This window comes from Puntigrus tetrazona, chromosome 20 (genome assembly GCF_018831695.1).
Source record: "Puntigrus tetrazona isolate hp1 chromosome 20, ASM1883169v1, whole genome shotgun sequence".
Taxonomy (NCBI): Eukaryota; Metazoa; Chordata; class Actinopteri; order Cypriniformes; family Cyprinidae; genus Puntigrus; species Puntigrus tetrazona.
The window spans coordinates 27,075,741-27,101,040 of NC_056718.1; the positions used below are offsets into that span (position 1 = coordinate 27,075,741).

Here is a 25,300-nt window from a genome sequence, read left to right on the forward strand (position 1 = left end):
CTTTCGCTCACTCCTTTGTGTTTGCTCACCCTTCAGCGTACTCTCCGCATCTGGACACAGACCTTGGACATCCAAACTTCCTGGCTTCGGATTACCCACAAGCCCTCACTCCCACCTCACCAAGCCGCTTTTCTCCTGTGCTGCACGGCTTGATGGGAGATGACGACTTACCCAGGTAACACGCTCAGAGGAGCTGGAAGCTCACGATTCAGCAGTTCCTGCACAATAAATGTGAAAAAAAAGCTCTTATCACATTGCGGCAGAGTTATTTCATTTAGTACAGGGTTAGTCATTTCATTTTAATAAATTAATATTATTATCGATATTTTGAAATGTTTGCATTTACATTTTAAATTTAGTTACAAGTGTATAAATGTTTGCTTAATCTGATCATTTTTAGTTTTTTTTATGTATCTCTATACATATTATATAGATTTTTCATTCAGTTTTAGTTTTCATTTTAGTACGTCAAGTGAATGAAAATGAAATTGTACAGCCAGATTTTTTGGAGGGCTTATTTTAAATCTTATAGATTTATTATGTGACATTTATTCACTAAACAAAAATTGTTGCATACAGTGCGCAAATTAATGCAATAATGAATTATCCATTTCAGTAATTTTCATAAATAGTGGCTAAGAAAATTATTTTGCTAGTGTGTTTCCACATATATTCTCTTTCCAATGCATTTGACATGTGTGTGGTCAACCAACATTTTTAGTCAATTTGACAATTCCACTGATTATTACAGACTTAATATTTTTAATATTTAAAGCAGAAAATGTTTACTGTGTGTAATTTCATTTCTTGCCACTGTACTTCCGTCCTACTGAAGGACTTAAGAATTATGGAATAACTTTCTATCTAGAAGCTTCCCGATTAAAAAAAAAGTGAGCAATAGAACCTGAAACGTATAACACAAAAGAAATCATTTTCTTTCAAAATTATGATATATTTCACAATTTAGGAGTACAGTCTGAAATTTGTTTTGTTATTAGACTCACACTTCAGTAATGAAATAAAAACCAGATGTTCACACCAGCTTTTTTACCAACTGGTTACAATTAAGATTTCAAATTTAGTTACTATTTCAAGTTTAGTTCTGACTTTTTCCTGGAAATGAGCATTAATTTAAATCTGTGCGATATAAATTCACAGTTCTGATATAAACTGATATAAAATGTCACAATTAAATTTAGTTTTATTTAATTTAATTTATTAATTTATTTATTGCATTATTTTTTGCATTTATTGCAAGTCGTTGAGCAATAAAACTGCTAATTGGAAGACATTACAGAAATAAAAATACCATTTTCAGTTGTTTTGAAACGGTGTGAAGAGCTCCATACTTCAATCAACAGTAGTTTAAAAAAATGAACAAATGTTAGTTTGCAGGCATAACTGTGCATCAAATCACTAACCATATCTGACTGACAACACTGTGCCGCTGTTTCAGGTTGAGTTATACGTGAAATAATTTAACGCTTATTATCATCCTGGAATTCTTTTGTAATTTATCTTCACCTTCTGTTGTTCCTTCACTCCGTCTTGTTTTTCAGGGACCCGCGGCGTGTTGTGATCCACAGAGGATCGACGGGTTTGGGGTTTAATATAGTTGGAGGGGAGGATGGTGAGGGAATATTCATCTCTTTCATCCTGGCAGGAGGCCCTGCGGACCTGAGCGGAGAACTGCGCAAAGGAGATCAGATCTTAAGTGTGAGAACATGCACGCATGTATGAAAAGATAATCAGTTGAAATGAAAAATCCAAAACATCCATGTTGTGCACCGCGCATGCTGAATGTCAGAATATTAGTCTGCCTTTTTAAGAGACAGGAGTAATAACTGCTTAGCCTTTTCACGGGAATAAATCACATTTTGAAATATAGTAAAATAGAATACAGTTATTTTAAATGGTAATTATCTTTAACTGTTATCTTTTCAAAAATCTTACTGACCCCAAGAATTATACAGCATATAACAATGTGTATACAGTGTATGGAACAGTTATTTTGCATAATTTTTTTTTATAAATTTGGGTAACCAAACAGTTGACAGTAACAACTGACTTGCATAGTATGGAACAAAATACCATTACCGCCAACTGTTTGGTTGCCAAAAATATCTTCAAAATATCTGCTTTTATGTGCAACAAAAGTAAGAAACTCATACAAGTTTGGAATAACTTCCTGTTGATGTCCCTTTAAGAGCTGTTTGGATTAGTTCATGTCAGCATATAGGGATCAAAAAATGCTATAAAGAAAAGAAAATAATTGCAATGCATCAGTTCTGATGATAATGTAGTGTTGCTGTTTTTTTCTTGTTGCGATGCAGTTTGGCAGGAATGTTAAAATAATATGTCGTGGCTGTAGCGGTGTGTAAGATACGTGACGGTAATGATATGCATGTGTTTCTCAGGTGAATGGCGTGGATCTGCGGGCGGCTACACATGAACAAGCAGCGGCTGCCTTGAAGAATGCAGGACAGACTGTAACCATCATCGCTCAGTACAGACCAGAAGGTCAGAACACACACACACACACACACCTGACTGAACTGCACACTGGGTACAAAGCTGACACTTGCCAAATGCAGGTAAAATGGACAGTGCACAATTAATCCTTTAGGAAGGATAATGTGCTAGTGTTATATTTCGATAAATACAATAAATCATTTTTTAAATACATCATTAATTCTAGCATAAGTCTTTCAATATGTTTTGGAGACACTGTAAACATTACCATTCAAACATTTGGGGTCAGTAAGGTTTTTCTTGTCAATCAATCTATTTATAAACATTTATTGTAACTAAATTATTTTGCTCTCCACAGAAATATGAAGCAGCACAACTGTTTTCAACATTGATATTAATGATATTTATTAAGCAGTAAATGACCATAATAGAATAATTTCTAAAGTTTCAGACTGGAGCAGTGATTTTTAAAATTCAGCTTTAATCACAGAAGTAAATGCCATTTTACAATATTTCACCATATTACCATTTTAATTTCATTTTGAATAAATAAATGCAGTCTTACTAACCCCACACTTTTGAATAGATAGACTCACACACATCACAGCAGCGTCCAAATGGGTGATTTCTCATGAACTCAGCTCCTATGTGCTTATATTGTTGAGTAACAGTTGTGTCTGTTTGTTCAGAATACAGTCGATTTGAAGCTAAAATACACGACCTCAGAGAGCAGTTGATGAACAGCAGCATGGGCTCTGGAACAACTACATTACGAAGTAACCCTAAACGAGGATTTTATATCAGGTGGACACAACACACACTACAAATACAAATACATTCGACCTTTTAAAGTACGTTTTGCACATAAGTGCACGTAAGTGTGTTAAGAAACGTTCAGGAACGGGAACTCTCGCTTACAGATACGGTTACAACACAAAGGTGGATTTCCTATATAACCTACTACATTTGTCCAAATGGTCATAAGCAGAGCACACTGCATAAACTGTATCCCATAATCCACTGCACTCAACAGTGTGACAAAGACCTAAATTTCTCAACTTCTTCCTCAATATTTATGTGTTAATTTTGAAAAGTTTGAGTTGCACGAATGCGCAACGTTTAGCATACTGTTCATGATATTTATAGCCTATTGAACATTTTCTTTGCTCACACACAGACCCTGCGTCTACACCGGACACGACAGCTGTACAGAAATACACATTTTTAAATCAATTTCAAATCATAAGATTTGAGAAAACAATTGAGAAAGAAAATGGTACGTGTAACAATATATTTGTTCACAGCAGTTTAATGCTCTTGAGGATGATTTAATGCTCTCACTGATCAGAGGGATTTTTCATATCGCAATAGCAGAAGTAAAAAACAAAATACAGCAACGTGTGTTTTTTCCAATGTCACGCAGCCCTAAACAGGGACCATACTGCGTACTGTTTGACAGTCCACTGCACAGTACGCAGAACGCAGAAGAGTAGTGTTCATCACAGAGCCAATGATTAAAAAAAGGCCAAAAATAAAGGGCCCGTGTTGCTCAATTTCAACCCAATTCCATGCTTTCCCTTTGATGTTTTTCCTTTTTATTACCCCCGCCACCACCTCTCTGTCCTCCTTTATCCTCTCTTTCCTTATGACTTCTGTTCTCTCTCTCTCTCTCTCGTTTGGCAGGGCTCTGTTTGACTATGATAAGACAGCAGACTGTGGTTTCCTGAGTCAGGCCGTGGGCTTTAAGTTTGGAGATGTGCTGCATGTTTTGGACTGTGGAGATGAGGAGTGGTGGCAGGCCTGCAGAGTCAGCCCACAGGGGGATGAGGAGGAGGTCGGCTTCATCCCAAGCAAGAGGAGGTGTGTGTGTGTGTGTGTGTCGCCGCTTTCTCTTGCTCTTGTGTTATCTCCTCTGTTGTCCTTGAACAAAATAATATTCAAGCAGCTTAAAGAGGCTTTTTAGCTTTTAACTCTCTCTCGCTCTCATTCTAACCCATTGTTACAAGGACATGCTCTAGAGATGTTTATCCCCACAAACATTTCTCTCCAGTCATTTTGAAAGAAAGTTCTGGGATAAATACTTTGTTTAAGCTCCGGTGACAGCATGTGAAATGTAAAAAAAAATCTTTTTGGCATGAAATTGACACTAACATTCAAAAGTTTTGCGTTTTTGAATGAGCTACATTATGTTTAAAAAGGCTGGATTTATGCGATCAAAAATACGGTAAAATTATTAATGATATTGTAATAATGCTTTTTCTATTTAAATATATTTTAAAGTGTAATTTATTTCTTGGTAATATAATTCATAGTACATTTCACATTCAAGATACATTTTCAAAAAATGCAAAAAGCATGACTTCACAAAAATGTAATCTATTTTCCTAAAGCGTTTAGATTATAGATAGATCTTTTTTTTTTTTTTTCTCATTTCTTATTTAGAACTCAAGACTCAGCTAATCCAATAAGTGAATGTTGTAAAAACGGCAATTTAAAGGACGCCGTGCAATAAAAATAAAAATCTAATAAAATAGTATATGTGTGGATTACGCTTTTCAGGATTCTTTTCTACATTTAAACAGAATTAAAAAAAAAAAACAAGTATTTGTAACAGAAAGTCCGTGAAAAGGAAACAGTTGCAATAGCATACATTCTGGTATTCATGTATATATCAAGCAGAAATAACCAGGTTTACTGCTTTTACACTGTCATGACAGAAATAAGAGATTTTATTATACAAGTCTCATGTTAACATAGAATGTGTCACCAAACATTTTCGCATGTGCTATTTCAGCTGAAATGAACAATTTTATTTACCACCTGGAATCTGGTTTAACCAGGTGCACCAGGGGTGTGAGATATAATATCTTAACTGCTGTTTTAACAATGTGTGACATCTATCTATCCATCTATCTATCTATATTCTCTCATTCAAATCAATCTCTGTTCCAGGGTTGAGAGAAAAGACTGGTCGCGGTTGAAGTCAAAAGAAAGGGTAAGATCCTTGCTAAAACACAAACAGCTGCTTGCAGTTCATCCCATTCAAATATTTTCCTTCAAATTACTCCAAAAACATTTGGCGGGCCTCCTATGAGATTTGTTTTTCTTCTCTATAATCAGTTGTGATGTGTTTAGAGCAGCAGCGGTGGTGTGTGTTTGCAGCCCATGGGAGTCTATCAAGCAGTTGTTTCATGAAAGTAGTGAAACTCCTGGGCATTGTGAGCTTGTTCTGCTCGTGGCTCTCTGCGCTCACAAACACACACACACATGCATCCGGCATGTGCTCGGTGCTCTCTGTAGATTTTCATCCGAGTCTTTTACCTGGGCATTTCAGCATTGTGGTGGCATTCATATATAAAATTCAAAATCTCCACATCCTCACTACTTTTTTTAGACGATACTTTATTAAGTTAAAAAGTGAAAACAAAGTATTTAGTGCAAATCCGGCACTTCAAATGTAATAAGTAAACTGTTTATTTACTCTATTTTAAACAAAAATGCACCATACTGACAGATAATAATATATTAACACAATAGAGGTAGGGATTTCCTAAACCAGTGCAAAGGATCGGGATTGGACACAATTACACTTTTTTTTTTACTGATCAGCATCGGTATTCTGAACCCGATCCTTATTTTACGTCAGTTGTCATGCCGGTGTTATGCAGTAGGTGGTGTTGCAAACTTGAGTTTGTCAAGCGCTATAAAACTGCTATTAAAAAATGCATGCATGAACACAAGAACCAACGAGGCTCCTATCCTTTGCTGTAGTTTGTCATTTTACATTTCCAAACATTCATTTTGACATTAATTGTAATAATCCAGTGAGATTTTTGTTTGCAAAAGGAGTCTGAGAACAGCCAGTGCTCCACGCAGAAATCTGATCTAATCATCATCCAGTCTGTCCCAAATGACTCGAAGAAACAGAACAAACAGAGACAGACTAAATCTAGAAGAACCGACAGCGTCTCCAAAACGCCTCAATAAACCTTCCTGCAAAGCTCCAGTACTGTTAAAGGTTTTAGGCACTGTAACATGTCAAAAATAATGCCATAAGTATATTTTCTTTATCAGTTACCTTCTGTTAACTAAATTAAACCAGCATCTTTTGCATTTAAAGCAGCTTTTGCCTTATATAGGTGCACTTGAGCTGAATTTTTCAGGTAGCTTTGCAGGTAGGTTTCTGGTTACTTTTGTTGTCATTTAAATAAGAACAGTTTTTCATATACTAAATCAAATATCATTTTCACTGTATTGTTATTTGATAACAAGTTAATATATTTGAAATGTACTAAACTGCATCATTACAAGTCTGTAATTCTATATACATTTAAATACGTACAAGCCTCAATAGAAGTGATGTTGAAGTATATTTTAGTTTACCATAGATGCATGTCAGTTTATTCAGCAGTACACTGTAACTATATTTCAGAGACAGCTACAGTAATTATGTAGAATTTACATTTTACATACAAGGTGTACTCAAGTCCTACTGAAGTGAGTTAAAAGCACTTAAAAGCAACTAAATTAGTATGCAGTTATATTCTGTACACACTTAAGTATATATTTTAAAATATTTGATTCCATATTAGTCAAATATGTTTTTAAAGTTGACCTTTTTCACAGCAATATTTCTCAGTTGCTCTCATAAATATAATTCTGACAGGACTTGGGGGCAGCATTAGATTTTATTATCGGCTGTTAACCCCTTTAGGCCTTGACAAATGCTGCAATGACTAGATGTTTACATGTAAACCAATGCAGGAAACAGTCTACTGCAATTGAATAAGAATCGTACGCTCTGTATTCTTTTGACAGGACCGAAGTCGAGACAGCACGGGATCGCAGGGTGAGTTACAACAGCACAGCCCTGAATACTGATACGGAGTCAAACGTTTTGTTGTCGTTGCATGTATTACAAACAGAAACTGATGTATGGGTATTTCATGTCTTTCAGGAAGGGAAGAGCCAGTACGGAGTTACGAGACAGTTGCACAAGTGGAAGGTTGGATAATTCGACTGAGTCACCATGTGCTCTGTCATTTTATACGCTGGCTCTGATCCAAACCCTAGTGAGGTGCCTTGCTTTCTGCGGTCAATGCAGGCAGCGTCCTAAATGAAATAAATACGTCGTACTGTCTGTGATTTAATTCAGACACTCGAACAAACAGCACGGATCAGAGCAAGACGAATACACACTAATGCTGCAAGTTGTTTCTAATAATTAGACTATTTTTAGTCGATTTTTAAAATGTATTGATACTTTTCAGTATTGAATAATTGTTTTTTATGTATGAAATGTGTAGCGTGATTATTATAATTATTATTATTATAATAGTTATTAACTAATCTTTAATTATTTCACTGATTAATCAGTAAGCTTTGATTATTTAGTTTTTGCAAATTGTTATATATATATATATATATATATATATATATATATATATATATATATATATATATATTCTATACATATTCATATACATACAGAGCTGCTTTATAGCAGAAACCCCAAGCTGTAATTCTAACTGAAAATTGACAAAGACCCTCCCTCCTTAGTTACTGTTGCTATCTACAACAAACAATGCCTTTCTCACATAACACATTATATTTGCATGGAGTGAAAAACACATCACAGAGCAAAGAGAACACCCGACAGACAAGACAGAGCAGGCTACGTCTTGGTTTAAACAAGGTCTCAAGACTCTCAGCTTTCAAATCCTGCCATTTAGAAACAAATTTAAACAATAAACACTGTTTTGTGGCTCTTTAATGGCAGATTTTCATTAAAATATCGCCTCAGTTAAAGCAGCACGTGAACCAGTCGTCTTTCCATATTTACTTGAAGCACAAATGAATACGAGTGAAAATTAGAACGTATTTTATTTCACCTGTGGAACGTTCCATTTTTCAAGTTTAAGTTAATCTACTCTGTCTGATTTGTGGTTGGGTTACAGTCGATACAGCATATGTTTGTCGGGCTGTAGAGAATGTGAATCTAGGTCACGCCACCATTTTGTCAGGATCACCCTCTGCTGCAGATGCTGATGATCAGACTTACTTTTGCGATTCTCGGTGCAGCATGAAAGACAAACAATCACTACAATAAATCAAAATCCTGCTCTGGACTTAATAGCGCAATCCTTTCAAAATGGCGGATAAACGTCTCCCAGAACTCTACGCGGCATGACGTCAGCTTCACATTCTCTATAATAATTGCGTTATCGTTTAGGGTTGGGGTAGCTTTAAACGTTTTGTTTGACAAGACGGTGGATTTGCCGTTACGATTGGCTAGATCACCTGTCAATCAAGCCTTTCGCGAACAGTCAGATCTCATGCAAACATATCCAGATCGCTATGATGAGATGCTTTCTTAAAGGGATACTCCACCCCAAAATGAACATTTTGTCATGAATCACTTACCCCTATGTCGCTCCAAAGCTGTAAACGCTTTGTTCATCTTCGGAACAAAATGTACGATATTTAAGATAAAAACCGAGAGGCTTGTGACTGTCCTATTGACTGCCAAGTTAATTACACTGTCAAGGTTCAGGAAAGTATGAATATAATTACTTGAAAGATATGAATGAACAAGAATATGTTTTGTACTCAAAGAAAAAAAAACAAAAACGTCTTTGTTCAGTAACTCGTCTCCTCTGTGTCTCTCCGCAAGAATCGATTCTGGAGAATATCCACTAAAAGCACTAGGTACACTGTTCTATGTCAGCCACAGCATGAAGATGCTCTTAAACATGCGTAGAAAACACATCAAGGCTGTGTTTGTGCCCTGACAAATTTTCTTTTTGGGGTGAAGTAACCCTTTAACTGCTGTTTTTCAACTTTATGAACTTTATTGTGGGTTTTTTTTGTTTTTAAAAGAACATTTCGAAGCACATATTCCACATTCATTTAAATAACTTCTCTCTGTGGCGCTTGGATGTTTTCGCAAACATTGTTTGCAGATTTTGCAGATTGTTTTTCACTTTGCTGGTACAGATTCATTAGCATGTGTCAGATTCATTGTCTTCTTATATTTGATTGCATCAGGGAGGGCTGAATTGCAGTTTTGCACTGGTCAAACTGTGTTATTGCAGATCCTTCATTTGGGTCATATGAGATTAAATGTTTTTTTCTACAACAAGAATAGAGTTTTTTTTATTGTCAACATTGTCAGCGATGTTGATTCATTGCTGCAGCGCTAATAAAGTGGTCTTTGTAGGCAGCTTACTGGGGTTGGGAACTGAGCCACTGATCTTTCATATCGTAGCTATTATTTCTCTTCACTTCTATTTTGTACTTACATAGTCTCTCTTGTGTCTCTCATCCTGTTCAGTGCACTATGCGAGGCCGATCATTATTCTGGGCCCAGTGAAGGACAGAGTAAATGATGACCTTCTGTCTGAGTTCCCAGACAAGTTTGGCTCTTGTGTCCCTCGTAAGTATTCTTCAACTCTGTTGTCACGCTCAGATGCATACAGCTCACAAACATGACAAGAGCCTTCTAAACATCGGTCAAAAATATGACTTGGTTTCATGTAATTTCTTGGAGTCAGGGTGCGAAGTTTGTGGAATCAAATTTCAAGGTGTATGCCTTGAGCACAATTCAATCCCTTGAGGTCAAATTCTATTTTTTTTCCCCGAAAGTTTTTCATTTATTTATTTATTTTTTCAGTTGTAATTGTTTTGGGTGCCATTTTAATGATTGAATTAAGTTTCAGTAATAAAAAATCTAATTCATTAAAATCATGAGACAGTTTGACTAAATTGATTAAAATTTTCAATAATAGAGCCCTGGTTTACAGGGCTTAAAAAAAACAAAAACAAAAAAAACATTTGTTTTACTATGAGCAGAATTGATATTTTAATATTTCATGCGTCAACGTCACATTTGCACACACAATTCAAATTCATATTTTCCCCCCAAATTAATACAATAAAGAGAATGATCAAATAACTTTATTAACTGGTTAATTTTAGTTTCAAACAAACGTTTCTTTTCAGAATGATTAAAAATAATTTTGTTATCTTTTCTGTTTTTGTTCCTGATTAAATTTAATTCGTTTTCGTTGGGGGTTTTTTCCGTTCCTTGAACAGGTTCAGAGACCTGCTGGTTTATTTATTTTTTTGGATTTAGGATTTAATTCACATTTATCATCAAAATGGTTTGTAATAAAATGAAGTCTTAAACTATTATCAGATTAATTCATCTTTTAAATCTAATCATATGAAAATGAACAATTACTTTCTTAAAGAGAGGTTTAATGTAAATCAAGTGAAATGCTGGTTCATGTATTCATTTCCTCAAAGTGAGACAGCAGATGCTGAAAATGTATCACACATGCTTGAGTGTGTACTAGACAAAACTGCACCAAAATCCCTTCAAAGACTTCATATTTAAATAGTTTTAAATTCACAGACACTAATGCATGTCATAATTCAAAAAGCCTTGCTGTCCAAGTGTCCAAGACATATGACCAGAGGTCAGATAAAACAACCACAAAGTCGATCATTGACCTTCTGGGGTGTCCTGTGCCACTTGTACTGATGGACAGCCTTATGCTTAAACATGGTGTTCGTTATGGACAGACCATGACTAGCACAGAAGTCCAACAACAGAGCAGCACTCGGGTTCCCATCAGGTGGGCCATTACTCCCAATCACACCTCTCCAGGTGTCACTAGCATCCCCATGTTGAGCGTTAAAGTCCCCCAGCAGAATGATACTTTCCAGCACCCCTCCCAAAGAAGGCCGGGTACTCTGCACTGCCATTTGGCCCGTAGGCACAAATAACAGAGACTTATTCCAAACCCGAAGGCGATCCTCTCGTTCACCGGGGTGAACTCCAACACATGGCGGCTAAGCTGGGGGGCTATAAGCAAGCCCACACCAGCCGGCTGCCTCTCACCAGAGTAGTGGAAAGTCCAGCCCCTTTCGAGGAGATGGGTTCCAGCCTGAGCTACCCATAGATCTCTAGTCGGTACCTCTCAACCTCCCGCACTAACCCGGGCTGGAGGCCCACGGGAGGAGCCAAATTCCATTTTTTAAATGGATTTCATGATTCATTTTCCACATTGCGGACCTATACATATATAATATAAACTTGCTGTCACAGTTGTATTTGAAAAAATGTATCGGCCTTCAGAAACTTGCCCAATTTTTTTCTGGGAACATTCTCTTCACATATAAGAAGCAATAAAGAACATCTTTTAACAGCTGTCACATTATCCTTATCATATCATCACTGATATTATACTCACAAGATAATGTCATCTATTTTCTCAGATACGACACGACCCAAGCGGGAATATGAGGTGGATGGACGGGACTATCATTTTGTGTCATCGCGGGAACAGATGGAGAAGGACATTCAGAACCATCGTTTCATTGAGGCGGGCCAATACAACAGTCATCTGTATGGAACCAGCGTGCAGAGTGTCCGAGAGGTGGCGGAACAGGTAAGATCTGACTCTGGGCTAAACAATACACTTGTGCGTCTGTTGATAAATCTTAACATAGATGTCTGTGTGTTTGTGAGCAGCAGGGAAAGCACTGTATTCTGGATGTGTCCGCGAATGCAGTTCGTAGGCTACAGGCTGCACAGCTTCACCCAATCGCCATCTTCGTACGGCCCAAATCACTGGAGAACGTCCTGTACGGAACGACAGATAACTACACAAATACTTGAAATCCATTCAAAACTGTCCTGTATAACAACAATGTTGGGGTTAATGCATTACGAGTAACACGACTTATATAATTAGATTTTTTTCTCAAATAAGTAACATAAGTATGAGTAAAACTTGCAATAATTACATGTGTCACGATGTATTTAATTCCATTTTATTAACCAGTGTCTTTGCTTCTGACCATACTAAAAATTTTACATAGACAAAACATTTGTTTCATTTTTTTATTACTAAAGTGTGTCCTACTCCTGCATCCTATTCTTCATGCATTTTAGAACGGTTTGAGCTATGTCTTCTTACATTTCATTTAGCCTGATGCGTATTAACCTTATATTAAACCTTATATTAAAAACAAACAAGCCAACTCATCCCAGATTTAAAAAGTATCTCAAAAGTAACACATATACTTTCCATAAAAAGTGAGTAATATAATTAGTAGTGCAGTACTGTAACGCATTCATTTTAACTTTTAACTTTTCCCAAAACACTGTTTGACAACAGTTAAAAAAAACACTGTTTAATTGACATTTAACGATTTTTTTTTGCCGTTTTATCCAGAGAGATCAACACACGTCTAACTGAGGAACAAGCCAGGAAAGGTATGGATCGTGCTATTAAACTGGAGCAAGATTTCCTGGAATGCTTCTCTGGTAAGACTCTATTGTCCCTCTATTGTCCTGGAGGAAAACTCACTCATTTATTGATTACTGGAAATGTATTTATTTATGCAATACCTACTGTAACTGACCTTCATTCACATAAGCTTTCTAGGTCTAAAAATCGCTTTTATGTTTGAAGCATGAGAGCTCTCTTTATAGTTTTAGCATAAACATGCATTATGACACTGTCAACGTATTGTATTCGGTCATGGCAGACTGAATCCGCTTCGCATTCTGCTACTGCAGAGCAAGTATGCACTTGCTACTGCCAGTACATGCACAGATATGCTGCTGTAAGCATAAAAAATATTTCATTGGTGCATGAATAAGGATACATAAACCCTGTAGCAGATCTTGACAGGTGTACCTGGGGAGGTAGATGATTTGAGATGCTACACGCTGCAGAACCAGCTTACAACAGACAATGAGCTAGACTATTTAAACATTGAGCATGCGATCTAATTGGCTACGGAGACCAATCAGCTTGTTCTGTGTGATTTCTATCAGGCTATATGTAAAGGCTTTTTTAATCCTCATATATCTCGATTTTCCTAAATTAGTACAGTTGTATCCTTAAAAGGACAACTTTGTACCTTCATATGTACTCATTTTTCTGGCTGAGATACGGTCCAAAGTTTTCATTTCCAGGGCAATGCCATAGTTAAAGGTTGTAGGTACAGTTTTTGCAATTCTTTTGACCGTTGCAGCTATTCTTTTTCTGTATCGCAGCTATCGTGGAGGGCGACAGCTTCGAGGAGGTTTATCATAAGGTGAAAACTGTGATCGAGGAGCAGTCAGGGCCTTACATCTGGATTCCCACAAGGGAGCGTCTGTGAGAATCCACCCAGAGCCAAACCACCTCGCCCAGTCACCATTTGGCCTGCCTGCCCTGGACTGTGGAGCTCCGACTCGTAGAGCTCGCGAGAAACAGACAGAGAGAGAGAGGGAGAGATGGAAAGAGTGAAAGCGAGGGGGAGAAGTCACAGAGACACCAGGAAATGATGGAGTGGAACAGCACAGGAGCTGGCCACACCGCATCTGCCTCTCTTTTCCTCCTTTTCCTAGCTTTGTAACTTCCTTTTTCTGCTTTTAACTTCCTCACTCTGCCTTTCTCTCAGTCCTTCTCTGTTTCTTTCTGGCTTTCTCTCTGAATAACGTCCTTTCACACAGGAATGGTGAGCTGTTTTTACTCTGTCAAGAACTGGGATGCTACAAAGAAATTTTGTATATTGTCAGATTCCCTCTCGCTCTCTCCGAACAAGACAGGAAGTGGAGAGAGATGAGCGACTGCCTTGGCTTTTACTGGAATGAGACGTTCAAGAGCTATTCCTGATTAAAGGAGCTCGTTTTACAGTACTAAAGGAAAATTGAACTGAAAGTATATTTATCGGTATCAATAATGCGCTGAAATCTTCAATATCAAAGATATTACGACTACTCAGAGACTGACTTCACCCACAGTTATCAGCATCAAGGGCGTTTAATTCCTTTTAGAAATTTGAAGTGCTTGACGAGTGCTTCCTGAAATGCAGGAAGCACCGAGCTGGCGCAACTAAAACGTTTGCCTCAGTCCTTCGAATGTTCCCCTTAAATAGTTTGCAGCTAGTTCATCACATTGAACGGATAATGAGGAAGGAAAATGGGAAGACGCAGACTGTGACTTTCATTCTGCACATCACAGAAAGCCACACGCTTCATATTCCGGTGTCTGTTTTCTTTGATTTTCTTGCGCTTACATGTAAACATGCCCATTTAGACACCACGGCAACATAGATTTTGTAATGTTTGCCGCCTTCTGTCTGGATCTTCTTGCAACAGCCAGATTGATGTTTTCCTTTGAGCTGAAATTTATTTGCTCGGTTGGATTATTTCCCTGAGCGCCACAGCTCTCAAACACAATGACTCCAGGCTGCTCTTTAATGTGCAATATCGGGCTCTTCCATAATCTTCTCATAATGTAACAAATTTTTGCCATGCTTAGATCTTGAAGTCATCGGTAAATTATCAAACCGCTTCTAATGTAAAAGTTTCGCTGTTTTTTAAAACAGGATTTCAGTTAATTTCACACTCATGTGCTGAGTGGCTACGTTCACACAACAATCCAGCAATCCTATATATATATATATATATATATATATATATATATATATATATATATATATATATAAAATATAATTTAAATGAATTTGTAAAAAAATACTATAAATGATATATTCAGTAATTATATTGGGATATTTAATTATTTATTTATTTATTTATTTCTTTAACACCTTGCCTTCCTTCATAGCCAGTGGTTGTTTTCACTATTCTGTCTTTTTCACAGCAAAGGTAAACCAAGCATCATATGACAAGTAGTAGCTTATTTTGATGAGATATAACTTCGAAATGATTTAAATCTCAAATATTTCATTGTAGAATAGTAGATGTTTTGTTTGTGCCCTTTTATTGGAGAACGTTTTTCTCATATAATCTCAGGATCGGTGTTGGTGAAGGCATTGGGACAGTGTACGTATTTGAATTTGTAACTATTTTATGTTTTGGTGAATTGGTGGCTACTTTGTATGAATTCGTAGCGACCCGTTCATACAGTTTCGCGAGATCCAAAATTACTCGCCCTCATGCCATTCCAAAACCCCGGAAGATTTTCGTTCATTTTCAGAACACAAATTTAGATACTAATGATGATCTGCAACGTTCCCAGTGACATCAGTGGTTCAGTTTTATCAAGTTATGAGAATACTTTTTGTGCTCGAAAAATAAATACATAATTTTTTCAACAGTTCTTCTTCCTAAGTTACAGCCTTCTGCCATTTTGGTAAGTATCCACTGAACGTAATCGGTGTGGTTTACATTCAGCATGTACGCTCTTTATCCTGAACATAAACCAACGCTTGATGATATGATGTGATAACGTTCTGGGGCACTCTCCAAAATGGCGGAAGATGGTAAGTCGGGGGACAAGAATTGACTGTTTGCCATATTTCTGGACCTGGGAACATTGCAGTTGCATTGCTATCTATCTCAGAATTCATCAAAAATATGTTAAATTGTGTTCCGAAGATGAACAAAGATCATCCGACACAATTAATTAATGACTGCGTTTTCATTTTAGGGTGAATGTTTAGGAGTAGAGCTTTCTGCTTTTGTCTAATAACAAAAAAATAACGTACGTTTTTGTACCACCTAAATCGTATGAATTCATACAAAATTGCCTCCTTGCGAAATAGTTATGTTTGCCCATTAGATGGAGCTGATAAATGGGCAACGTCATGTCATTTTTCTGTGACTCCAGAGTGAACAGTCACATGGCTCCAGAAAAATCGTAGTTGGATCAGAGTCGAATTCAATGTGATTTTTCGTTTGCCCCATTCAGCTGCAATGTGAACGTAGCTTTACTGGCCTTTCATTCAGCCCATCTCTAAACTGTCTGGACACACACACACTCGCACAGACACACACGCACACAAATACTATCAGGAAAATGGTGTATTGTACAAAGTTTTTTATGCTGTGTAACAGATTATAATTAACTCTTGTAATCAGAGCAATGAGGCTACTTTGATGCATCTCGACGGCCAGTCAGTGGCCATCATCGCACCAGTTAACTGGTGGGTCGATGACGCTGCCGTCACCGGAGTGAAGAGGATCGGGTCTTAATGATGCTGGGGTTTTATTGGAATACGATCGTGGGTTCATTATGCTTGATGAGATAAATTAATGGCTGTAATGCCAGAAAATAATCAGCTTAGCTAGCTAAGTTTAACAATCCAAGCCTGCCTCCAACTAATTATCCTTCTCAGAGTGAAACACTCGTTTATAAACAATTTTACCCGTAATTCTGTGAGCGTTGACAAAGCGCCCACTTCAGCCCTGGCCGACATGAAAATGGCAGAATGATAAATTGGCTTTTGTTTTTTTTTTTTTACCCTTTTGTGCCGTGACAGCGATGCGGTAAGAATCAATACGGTGCTTTGAGCTCAGAGGGCGTCATATTCAAGGTCTAAAGTGAGGATGAAAACGACGGTTTGTCCAGAACGCCATCCAGGGCTTTGCGTTTGAGTTAGAGAAATTTCCTGTAAATCAACGCCATGAGCATTACTGTGCTGATTTATGGAAACAGACTTCGATTGAGACTATTGTGATCGAAAAAACTGGCACCGTTTGTGTCAGGCCAAAAAAAAAGTCTAGTAAGAAGATGAAGCGAAACACATTTGCACTTATTAAAGGGAAGATTTGATCAGACGTGATGAACAACGGAGGGTTTCTGGTAGAAAGCAGAGGAACACCGAGCGATCTGGTGGCTTGTTTACTTTCACTTATTTTCTTTTGACTTTTTGCGTTTGAATTTCGATATTTAAGTGTGTTTGGAGTGCAGTGACAGTTATTTTCTTGCTGTTATTTTTATTTATAGATTTTATATAATTATTTAGTTGTTTACTGCTTTGTTTACATCGGGGTTTCGTGTGAAGACTGAGACGCTTTTGCTGTGGTTTCCAAAGTGGAGCTGCACACAATCAAATGTGAAAACTGAAACTAAAAATTACACTTTACTGTGAAATTAATAATAATAATAATAATAATAATAATAATTAAAAAAAAAGAAAAGAAAAAAAAAAACTAAAATTGCACGCATTACACATACTGATACTTTTATAAACATGGCCCATAAATAAATTTCCCAAATCATATTATTGGCCACAAGAGAAATAAAAATATAAAAAAAATAGTGTATATTATCGGTTTGTATGAGCTGCACAGATGTGCACACGCACACACACACACACACACATACAATATATTACCAAGAGAAATATACGATTTCACTCTTACTAGAATGAATTATGAGTTGAATTTATTTATTTATTTATTTGAAAGAATCAAATGTATTTTATCGATTTGTATTTGCCATAACATATTATTCTAATTATCCTGAACAGATTGAACATATTGCTTTTATTTTAAAAAAAAAAAGAATAATTATGAAAATACAACAATGCCATCTGATGCAAAGTATATTTAAATGATTTATCTTAAAAGAGAGATTTACCAATGACAGTATCGGATTATACAAATGTTTAATTTCAGTGAGATGCTTGTTGTAAATTAGCTACAAAATAATAAAACTAATTATGTTAACAAGTGTTCTGTTGATGCTTTTGTTACAGCGTGAATGGGTAATAACAGTGTGACTGCGTTGCATACTACCATACTGTGCATTATATTTTTGCAGTGTGCATATTGTGTTAAAATACGCAGATATGTTTATTTGTTCAACGGATCAGATTTAGAGACATGTAGCGTTACATCACTTGCTCTCCAATTGATGGGTGCCGTCAGAATGAGAGTCCAAACGGTCGATAAAGACCTCCGCAAGTTACCCGCACCGCTTTATAAGTCTCTCGTGACATGAAAAGTTTGTACGAAACAAATCCATAGATATTTTAAAACTTGTTTCTAGCTAAAATATGAGCCTTGTGTCCATAATATTAGTTCCTACAGTGAAAAATGCCATCTATCCTGAATTGAGAGAGAAATATGCACAGATCAAGCTGGTGGATTATGAACTATTTGGTCAAACGTGATGGTTGTAGGTAAAATGCCTTAATAGAGGGTTCGTACCAAAACTTTTCACTTCACAAAATGTCATTTATGGACTGGGGTGGTGTCGTACTGTGATATTTTTACCATCCGTTTGGTCTCTCGTTCTGACGGCACCCATTCACTGCAGGAATCATTGGTGGGCAGGTGAAGGAAAGCTACATTTCTGTCCTGATGAAGAAACGAACTCATCTGCGTCTGGTACATATTAAGCACTTTAATTTCTGACTGAACAACTGAACGTAAATCAGCAAAATGAAGGGGTTGGATTCATCCATTACATTGAAAACGGGAGTTAAAGTTAAGCAGTTGGCAAAAGTACACATGCAATAATAGAAGCAATGGTAAGACTAGTATAGTGTGTTACCATAAGGTCTCATAAGGTCACTGTGTTGTACCAGCCAGCAGGGCGAGCTATCGAGCTGTGTGTCAACTTCCCTGTGCACTTTTACCCTCCACAATTTTCCATGCCTCCTCTAAAAAGCAACCTCTGCCGAATCTGTATTTATTTCATATTTATTTAAATTTACACTTAACAAAGGTCCGAACCCAAAAAAAAAGTCTATTCTGTGCTCGCTCGTCTCTGTTCAGCCTGAATGTGTATATACTCCGTCCGTCTCTCCATCAACTAAAGGGGTTGCACCCTCTTCCTGTGAGGAAGTCGAACAACAAAGATGCTTCCTTGCCGCCCTGATACACAGTAACCTGTGTGAGAGTGTTTTTTTCGCGGCTGCCGCTAACCTCCGTGGCACGACGGATGAATTACCCGCTTTCAAATGTGTCTTTCTACCTGTCGGTGCGGTCAAACGTAATTGGCGAAACGCACAGAGGCGCGCACACGCGGGTTTCGTGGTTTATGCATATCGCCGCTATTTAAATCGAGCAGACGTCTCGAGATGCGCCGTAGTACAGTAGGAGAAATTAAATCATATGGTGAGATTACAGTGTGAAGGACGGATTGGACGTGTGTGTGTGTTGAGTCTCACCTGAGGGAAGCATTCGGACTGTCAATTGCTTTATTTATCAGCTATGGCTGTCAGGGAGCATTCAGTCATGCCTCTCAGGCTAAATGTGAATGGAACAGAGAGAGAGAGAGAGAGAGAGAGAGTGAGTATAAAAAAAGAGAAAGACTGAAAAAGGGGTCAAGGAGAAACATAAAGAGTGAGGAATGTAAAACGGTGCTTTCTAACAAACTCGTACAGGGATGTGAAAGAGTGCACAGATGGTGGATTGATCTTAGACTAGTGATGCTATTACGTATTTACGATGAAAGCTAAGGAATTGTAATTATGCAAAAAGAGCAGTTAGCCAAAAAAATTACAATTCTGTCATTTCTCCCTCATGTTATTCCGAACCTGCATTACTTTTCTTGCTTCAACATATAACGCGTTGGGCAAAACGTTATGGACTGACAGCCTCATTCTTCATTACCTTTCATAGCATTATTTTTTCCATATAACGAGAGCGAGCAGTGAAAGAGGCTGTCATTCTTCCTAATATCTCCCTTTTGTGTTCCGCAGAAGAAAGACATATGGGTTTGGAAGAACATGACGGTGAGTAAATGATTCTGCTAAATCAAATTTTCATTTTTGGGAGTACCATTCCTCTGAGATAGAAAGAACTTCAAGAAATGAACATTTAAAATGAGTCTTACGCGAGAATAAAAGCAGAACAGTGAAAAGACGGTAGACTAAGCACAAACACGGTTTCTACGGTCATATCATTGTTGATGTTGGCATTTTTCCCATTCCCATTTATCATCAATAGATTCCATTGCACAGTAGAAACCATCATATTTTTCATTAAAACCAATACAATTCAAATTAAACCCATAAAAATGGGTTTGGGCAGGGTTCTATTTTTTCAGCAGGGAAATTTGGCGGTGATTTTTGCGTAAGTCCTCCATCCGTGAACGGGCCTAAGTAGACCTACCTCTGGTTGAGTGATGACTGAAGCTGAAAGTTTGGTCATGGATCATTCAAAACGCCAAAACTCATCTGATTTATCAGTTGTATAACAAGGAAACCGTTGTTTATGTGTCCATCCGCCGAGTTAAGATATCACGTATGCGTACACCGATAACCTCGAACCGTATTCCTCCGCGCAGAGCCAAAGCACAACCAAAACACTGAGCACGTTTCCATGCACGCCTGTAAGCTAATAACCCACAATTATCAGTTATTAACGTAACCGGTTTTCCTTGTTTACATGCACATCACTGACTTGACAATGCAAGTAAGTAAGTTGAGTTATGACTTCATTCATAAATCTGCTTATTTTCCTCTAGTGACGTCAAAATACTATCATTTGCGTATCTGACTCAAAGAGTGTTCCGCGCGTTTGTCAGTTTGTCAGCGGGAATCTTACAGCTTATAAACTATCCTCTCGTGCAGTTATAAAAGTGACGTTGTGACTGAACCACTTCCGCTGCGCGAGACGAGAACACATTTTTTATCATTTTCTGTGTCCTTTTGTATTTTCTTCTTTCTGTACTGCAAGACGTTTGCTCTGTCTATGCGCTTAAAACTGTCACGTATCCACACGCACCTTTTAATAAACCCAAAGGAAAGCGGGTTACCGCGTTTACACGCGCGAAATCGCGAAACCGGTTCCGACCGGTTTATGCTTACGCCGTTTATGACATCATTACGATACAAGAAAACGGGTTAGCGCGTTTTCGGTTTATTTAGAATAATCGGTTTAATAGTGTGCATGTAAACGGGCTCTGTTTCTAAACACTTGAAGGCTAAGTTAGCGTAGCTTTAAGTGAGAAGGCCTTAAAGTTCACTCGCATCGAAAAGGCCTATATCCAGTGATGCACGTAAAATCTCCAATCATTCCTTTTACATAGTTTTAACAGTTTTAATAAACTATGTAAGGGTGTAGGGTTGGGATTGGTCGTAACAAACATGCTTTAAACATTTCCAGACATAAACAAAAAACAGATGGGAAGTGTTGTGTAATCTTCTGTGATATTAGCGATGTCATTTACATTACTGAATTTCAATGAAAAATCGTGAGAAACGGGTGAATAAAGACTGTTGTGATGATCAGAAATTATTTTATGAAATATAAAGCATTTTGTGTTCATCTTTGTGTTTTTCTGATTGTTTCTTCATCGTTTTGCTTACATTGCTATGCATCCCAAGCACTGTTTTGTTAGTTTATTTTTTAAAAATGTCGATATTACCAGCCGCCGATGGCAATGATATTCTATTTAATTTTATTTAAACTGTCACAAGGTGCTATGGGTCATGTAAAAAGAAAGTATGCGCTGTAATTATAAAACTATATTTATTCTAAGTGTGGAATCAATATTTCGTTTATTACGTTTCATATATTTGATGTAAGTGGATAGTCCTTTTTCCAGAGCTAGACATATCTGAACAATACTCGTACGTCTTTATGCTAATTTAATAATGTTAACAACACATTCGTGCACAGGAATAAATACATATAAAATATAATTTAAATAAAAGCAAACGGATGCAAATTTGTCACAATATGTATGCAATGTACAATGGTGTGATTCATTTTTTTTTTTGCATAACTGGCAGACTTGGCGGTATCTGAAAAAATGATTGCCTCACCGTAGTTTCTAAGTTATTCCTAAAGGTGTTTGAGGTGAAGGGGAACCTTCCCACACACACGTTCTCACAAACACAGTTTCCAGGGCCTTCTGATTGGGTCATCTGCCCATTGTTTGAAACAGGAAATAGGTCATACTGTGAACAGTAGGGGGTGGACGGTGGTAAACGTGTGTGTGGGAAGGAGCTGCTCCATTGCCCTTTCTCTAGACGGTGTCACAGTTCAGCTTGTAAAAACGGTTCTTCGATGGTTCCTTGCGCTTCTAGAACCATTATCTGTTATCAAGATCCAGTTTGAGTTCGCTTTCAATTTCTTCACAGGTTAAAAGCATAAAAATGGTTCCTTTTTCCATGTTTTTTTTTAACTGCTCTGTTCTATTCTTCCTTGCAGCCTTCAATTTGAAGACTCACGCCAGTTTAACTATTAATATTTCTCAGGTTTCAGGTTGTTCGTTCTGCTCTTGAGGTGTTTGTAGTCAGAATGGGGTCAGTCTAACAGAGCAGCAGTGTGTTCTGGGTAATCCTGCAGGGAGAGTGAAACCCACACAGACTTTTCTTTGGGTATGCCATCAAACAGGTATGATACTGATACCTGTCACCGGATCAGGTTGAAACGAGGCTTTTGAGAATGTGTATGGGTGTGTGTGTGTGTGTTTGTCCCACAGACACACAGAAAATTCCCCTCACTACACCTCTCCATCCTGGCTGGTCACCATGGCAACAGAGCATTTTCATGTGTCGTCTCCATTCTAACGTCCCTAATTAAAATGGGTCTGGTTGGGTGTAAGCCGGCGTGTACGTTTTGCGCAGACATGCGTGCCTGTGTATGCAGATGTTTAAAGGCCACTAAGGAAAAGTGTATGTAGCAGGATTGCTGCAGTAAAACTGCAAACAGACAGAAACATTTACATAACATACTCGAGGCGATTACTCCCTCTGGCGCAGAACACCAACAACACCTAAAGTGTGCTTTTAACTGATGGACTGCGCAAACAATAAAAAAAGATTACTTGAACCTGGGCAATCAGTTAATCGCAATTAATCATATATATAACAGTAAAATTTGTAATCATGAATGTACTTTCACGCTGCCAGAACTGCAAATTATCAGTAGTTATATAATTTAACAATGTAATTTAATAAACATGAACACATTATTTTTAAATCTGTCAAAAAAATCTGTTATAGTATATGTATCCCTGAGATTTTCCAAGAAAACCATTTTACTATTAAAGTCGTTTACTATTAAAAAACAATGCAATTACAATATTGTGTTACGCCCTAAAAAGTAACTTTTTTTTTTGTAAATTTAAAAATTTACTTGAAAAATGTAATATGGTTCCATTATTCACGCCACTCGCAAAATTATTCAGAAACAATGTGAACCTTAGATTTAAAGGGAGCTATTGGGAATACTCAGTTTACGTCATTTCCTAATAAAACAACTTTGTTGAAGGCATTTACTTGAGCATGTTCATCGAGTAGGTGTAAGATTATGCTGGAAAAACACAAGCTCGTTTTGTAACCGCTTTCCAGCGTTCTCTTTAGGTTATAGTTTTGCTGATCTCGGTGTTTACCTCCTAATATTTACCTCGCGATGTGTCTCAACAACGCAACTAAAATGAATTAAAACAGTAGTTAATTTAAAAAAAAAGTTTTTGAATAAAGCAATTTTGCCATTTAGAAACGTTTGATCAAAAATGTATTTCTTATAGCAGTATTATTGTTGTTTTAGTTCAACCACAAATAGACGCGTGATCGTCTCATTTATTCGTTGAATGTAAATTGCACTGATACTAATGTTTTTGAGAGAGGTCTACACAAAAACGATGTGATTTTGAGCATAATTTGGGCAAATTCGAGATTTTCCAATCTTGCCTTGTCTAGGCCGTCCAGATGTTTGTGCTTGTTTGTGTCTTAGCAGCAAGTAAACACGTTACGGGATGATCGGTTGTTACTCTGTATCTCAAAAGCCTCTGAAAAAGTGCTGACAGGTGTAACTATTCATTTCACTTTTAACTGCAGGTAAGAGTATAAGACGGCGATTAAAAGTGCAGTATTAAAATGGTGTCAAGTCTTCCAATAGCACGTTACTCCTGTAGGAGCAAGACGCTCCTGGACCATGTGAAGAAAACTAGAACAATGCAGCTTTCTATTCGTCCGCTCCCTTGCCTCACACACACTGTAGTTGAACTCGTCCATTCACGCTTTCCACTCGCACCTCTCTCCCTGTGACTCCTGGGTCCTCACGCCGGGTTTCTCCTCAGACACGTTTGTCATTATCCCGCTCTTCACACCTACTGGAATCCAGAACACACTCCAGCCAGGCAAAGAAACTTCCATGACAATTCTCCGGTAGCTGACCACAGACTGATACTAGACAGCCATCATCATCAAATTGACAAAAGTCAAAGCAAAACTAATTCGTATGTTGCCGATGAAAACGCATTTCAGCCAAAATGTGAGAGATGGGGTTGCTATTACTACTTAATGACAGAATACAAAGACATTTTTCTTTTTGGAGAAACAATGCTCGGTTTTCAATAGTGTAGCAAAGTATGAAGTCGGTTTTAAAACCTTTAGCTTTATCTTGGTCAGGGCAAAAAAAATTTAGCATGACCAATTTGAACATGAGCAAACTCTTCACGGGGAGCTTCATGCATGGATTCCTACTGAAATTAATGGAATTTGCTGCAAGATTTCAGGCACGATGGTGAATGTAACCACACTTTAAACTGTGTGTTTCAAAATAGGATCCATTTTGATTTAGCATCGACTGTAAAAGCAGAGCGCCATTTCATTTTGCCTCCGATTTTAAAAAACAGGATTATTTGGGCCCTCCTTTATATAATCACTGCATGATCTATGCTTGTTTTATGTTGGTCACAGGGAATATGCTCCATGCTGTCAGGATAACGTTAGAGTCAGAGTAAGTTATTATATCTTCATTAAACGTTATATAGAACCGGAATAAAGTATACTAATAAATAAAAATGTAATATGCTTATTTTGCTGAAGACGGCAGCTGAAAACTGGCAATGGCAAAAAAATGTGCATAATATTTGCATATCTTACGCTTGCATTCGTGTATACGTTTAGATTCACAGCAGAATGGTGTCTAGACCCGTTTACTCACTAAAATTGTGGTTATAAACTGTTTTTGAAGGAGGGCGAGAAAGCTCTAATCATACTGAGGCACTTTTGCTACTTTGTCACCCGTAAGCAGCTTATACAGGAGATCTATGACAGTAGCCACATTGAAGACATGCATTCTGTGATGCCGTTACTGTGCCTTTAT

The 25,300-nt window shown here is 37.4% G+C and overlaps 1 protein-coding gene across 4 annotated transcripts in view; it reads left to right on the forward strand.

Moving 5' to 3' along the window:
• LOC122325079 (disks large homolog 4) overlaps nucleotides 1–17,404 on the forward strand; it is a 120,900-nt gene extending 103,496 nt beyond the window's left edge. For all 4 annotated transcript variants that reach the window (XM_043219952.1, XM_043219951.1, XM_043219949.1 and 1 more), the window contains 13 exons: nucleotides 37–175; nucleotides 1,560–1,716; nucleotides 2,418–2,520; nucleotides 3,162–3,276; nucleotides 4,156–4,332; nucleotides 5,425–5,467; nucleotides 7,291–7,321; nucleotides 7,430–7,477; nucleotides 9,806–9,907; nucleotides 11,755–11,927; nucleotides 12,011–12,123; nucleotides 12,717–12,808; nucleotides 13,547–17,404. In XM_043219952.1, coding sequence (XP_043075887.1) covers nucleotides 37–175; nucleotides 1,560–1,716; nucleotides 2,418–2,520; nucleotides 3,162–3,276; nucleotides 4,156–4,332; nucleotides 5,425–5,467; nucleotides 7,291–7,321; nucleotides 7,430–7,477; nucleotides 9,806–9,907; nucleotides 11,755–11,927; nucleotides 12,011–12,123; nucleotides 12,717–12,808; nucleotides 13,547–13,653 — 1,400 coding nt within the window. In that variant the 3' untranslated portion in view covers nucleotides 13,654–17,404. The remainder of the gene's footprint in view (nucleotides 1–36; nucleotides 176–1,559; nucleotides 1,717–2,417; nucleotides 2,521–3,161; nucleotides 3,277–4,155; nucleotides 4,333–5,424; nucleotides 5,468–7,290; nucleotides 7,322–7,429; nucleotides 7,478–9,805; nucleotides 9,908–11,754; nucleotides 11,928–12,010; nucleotides 12,124–12,716; nucleotides 12,809–13,546) is intronic.
• The last annotated feature ends 7,896 nt before the right edge of the window (nucleotides 17,405–25,300 follow it).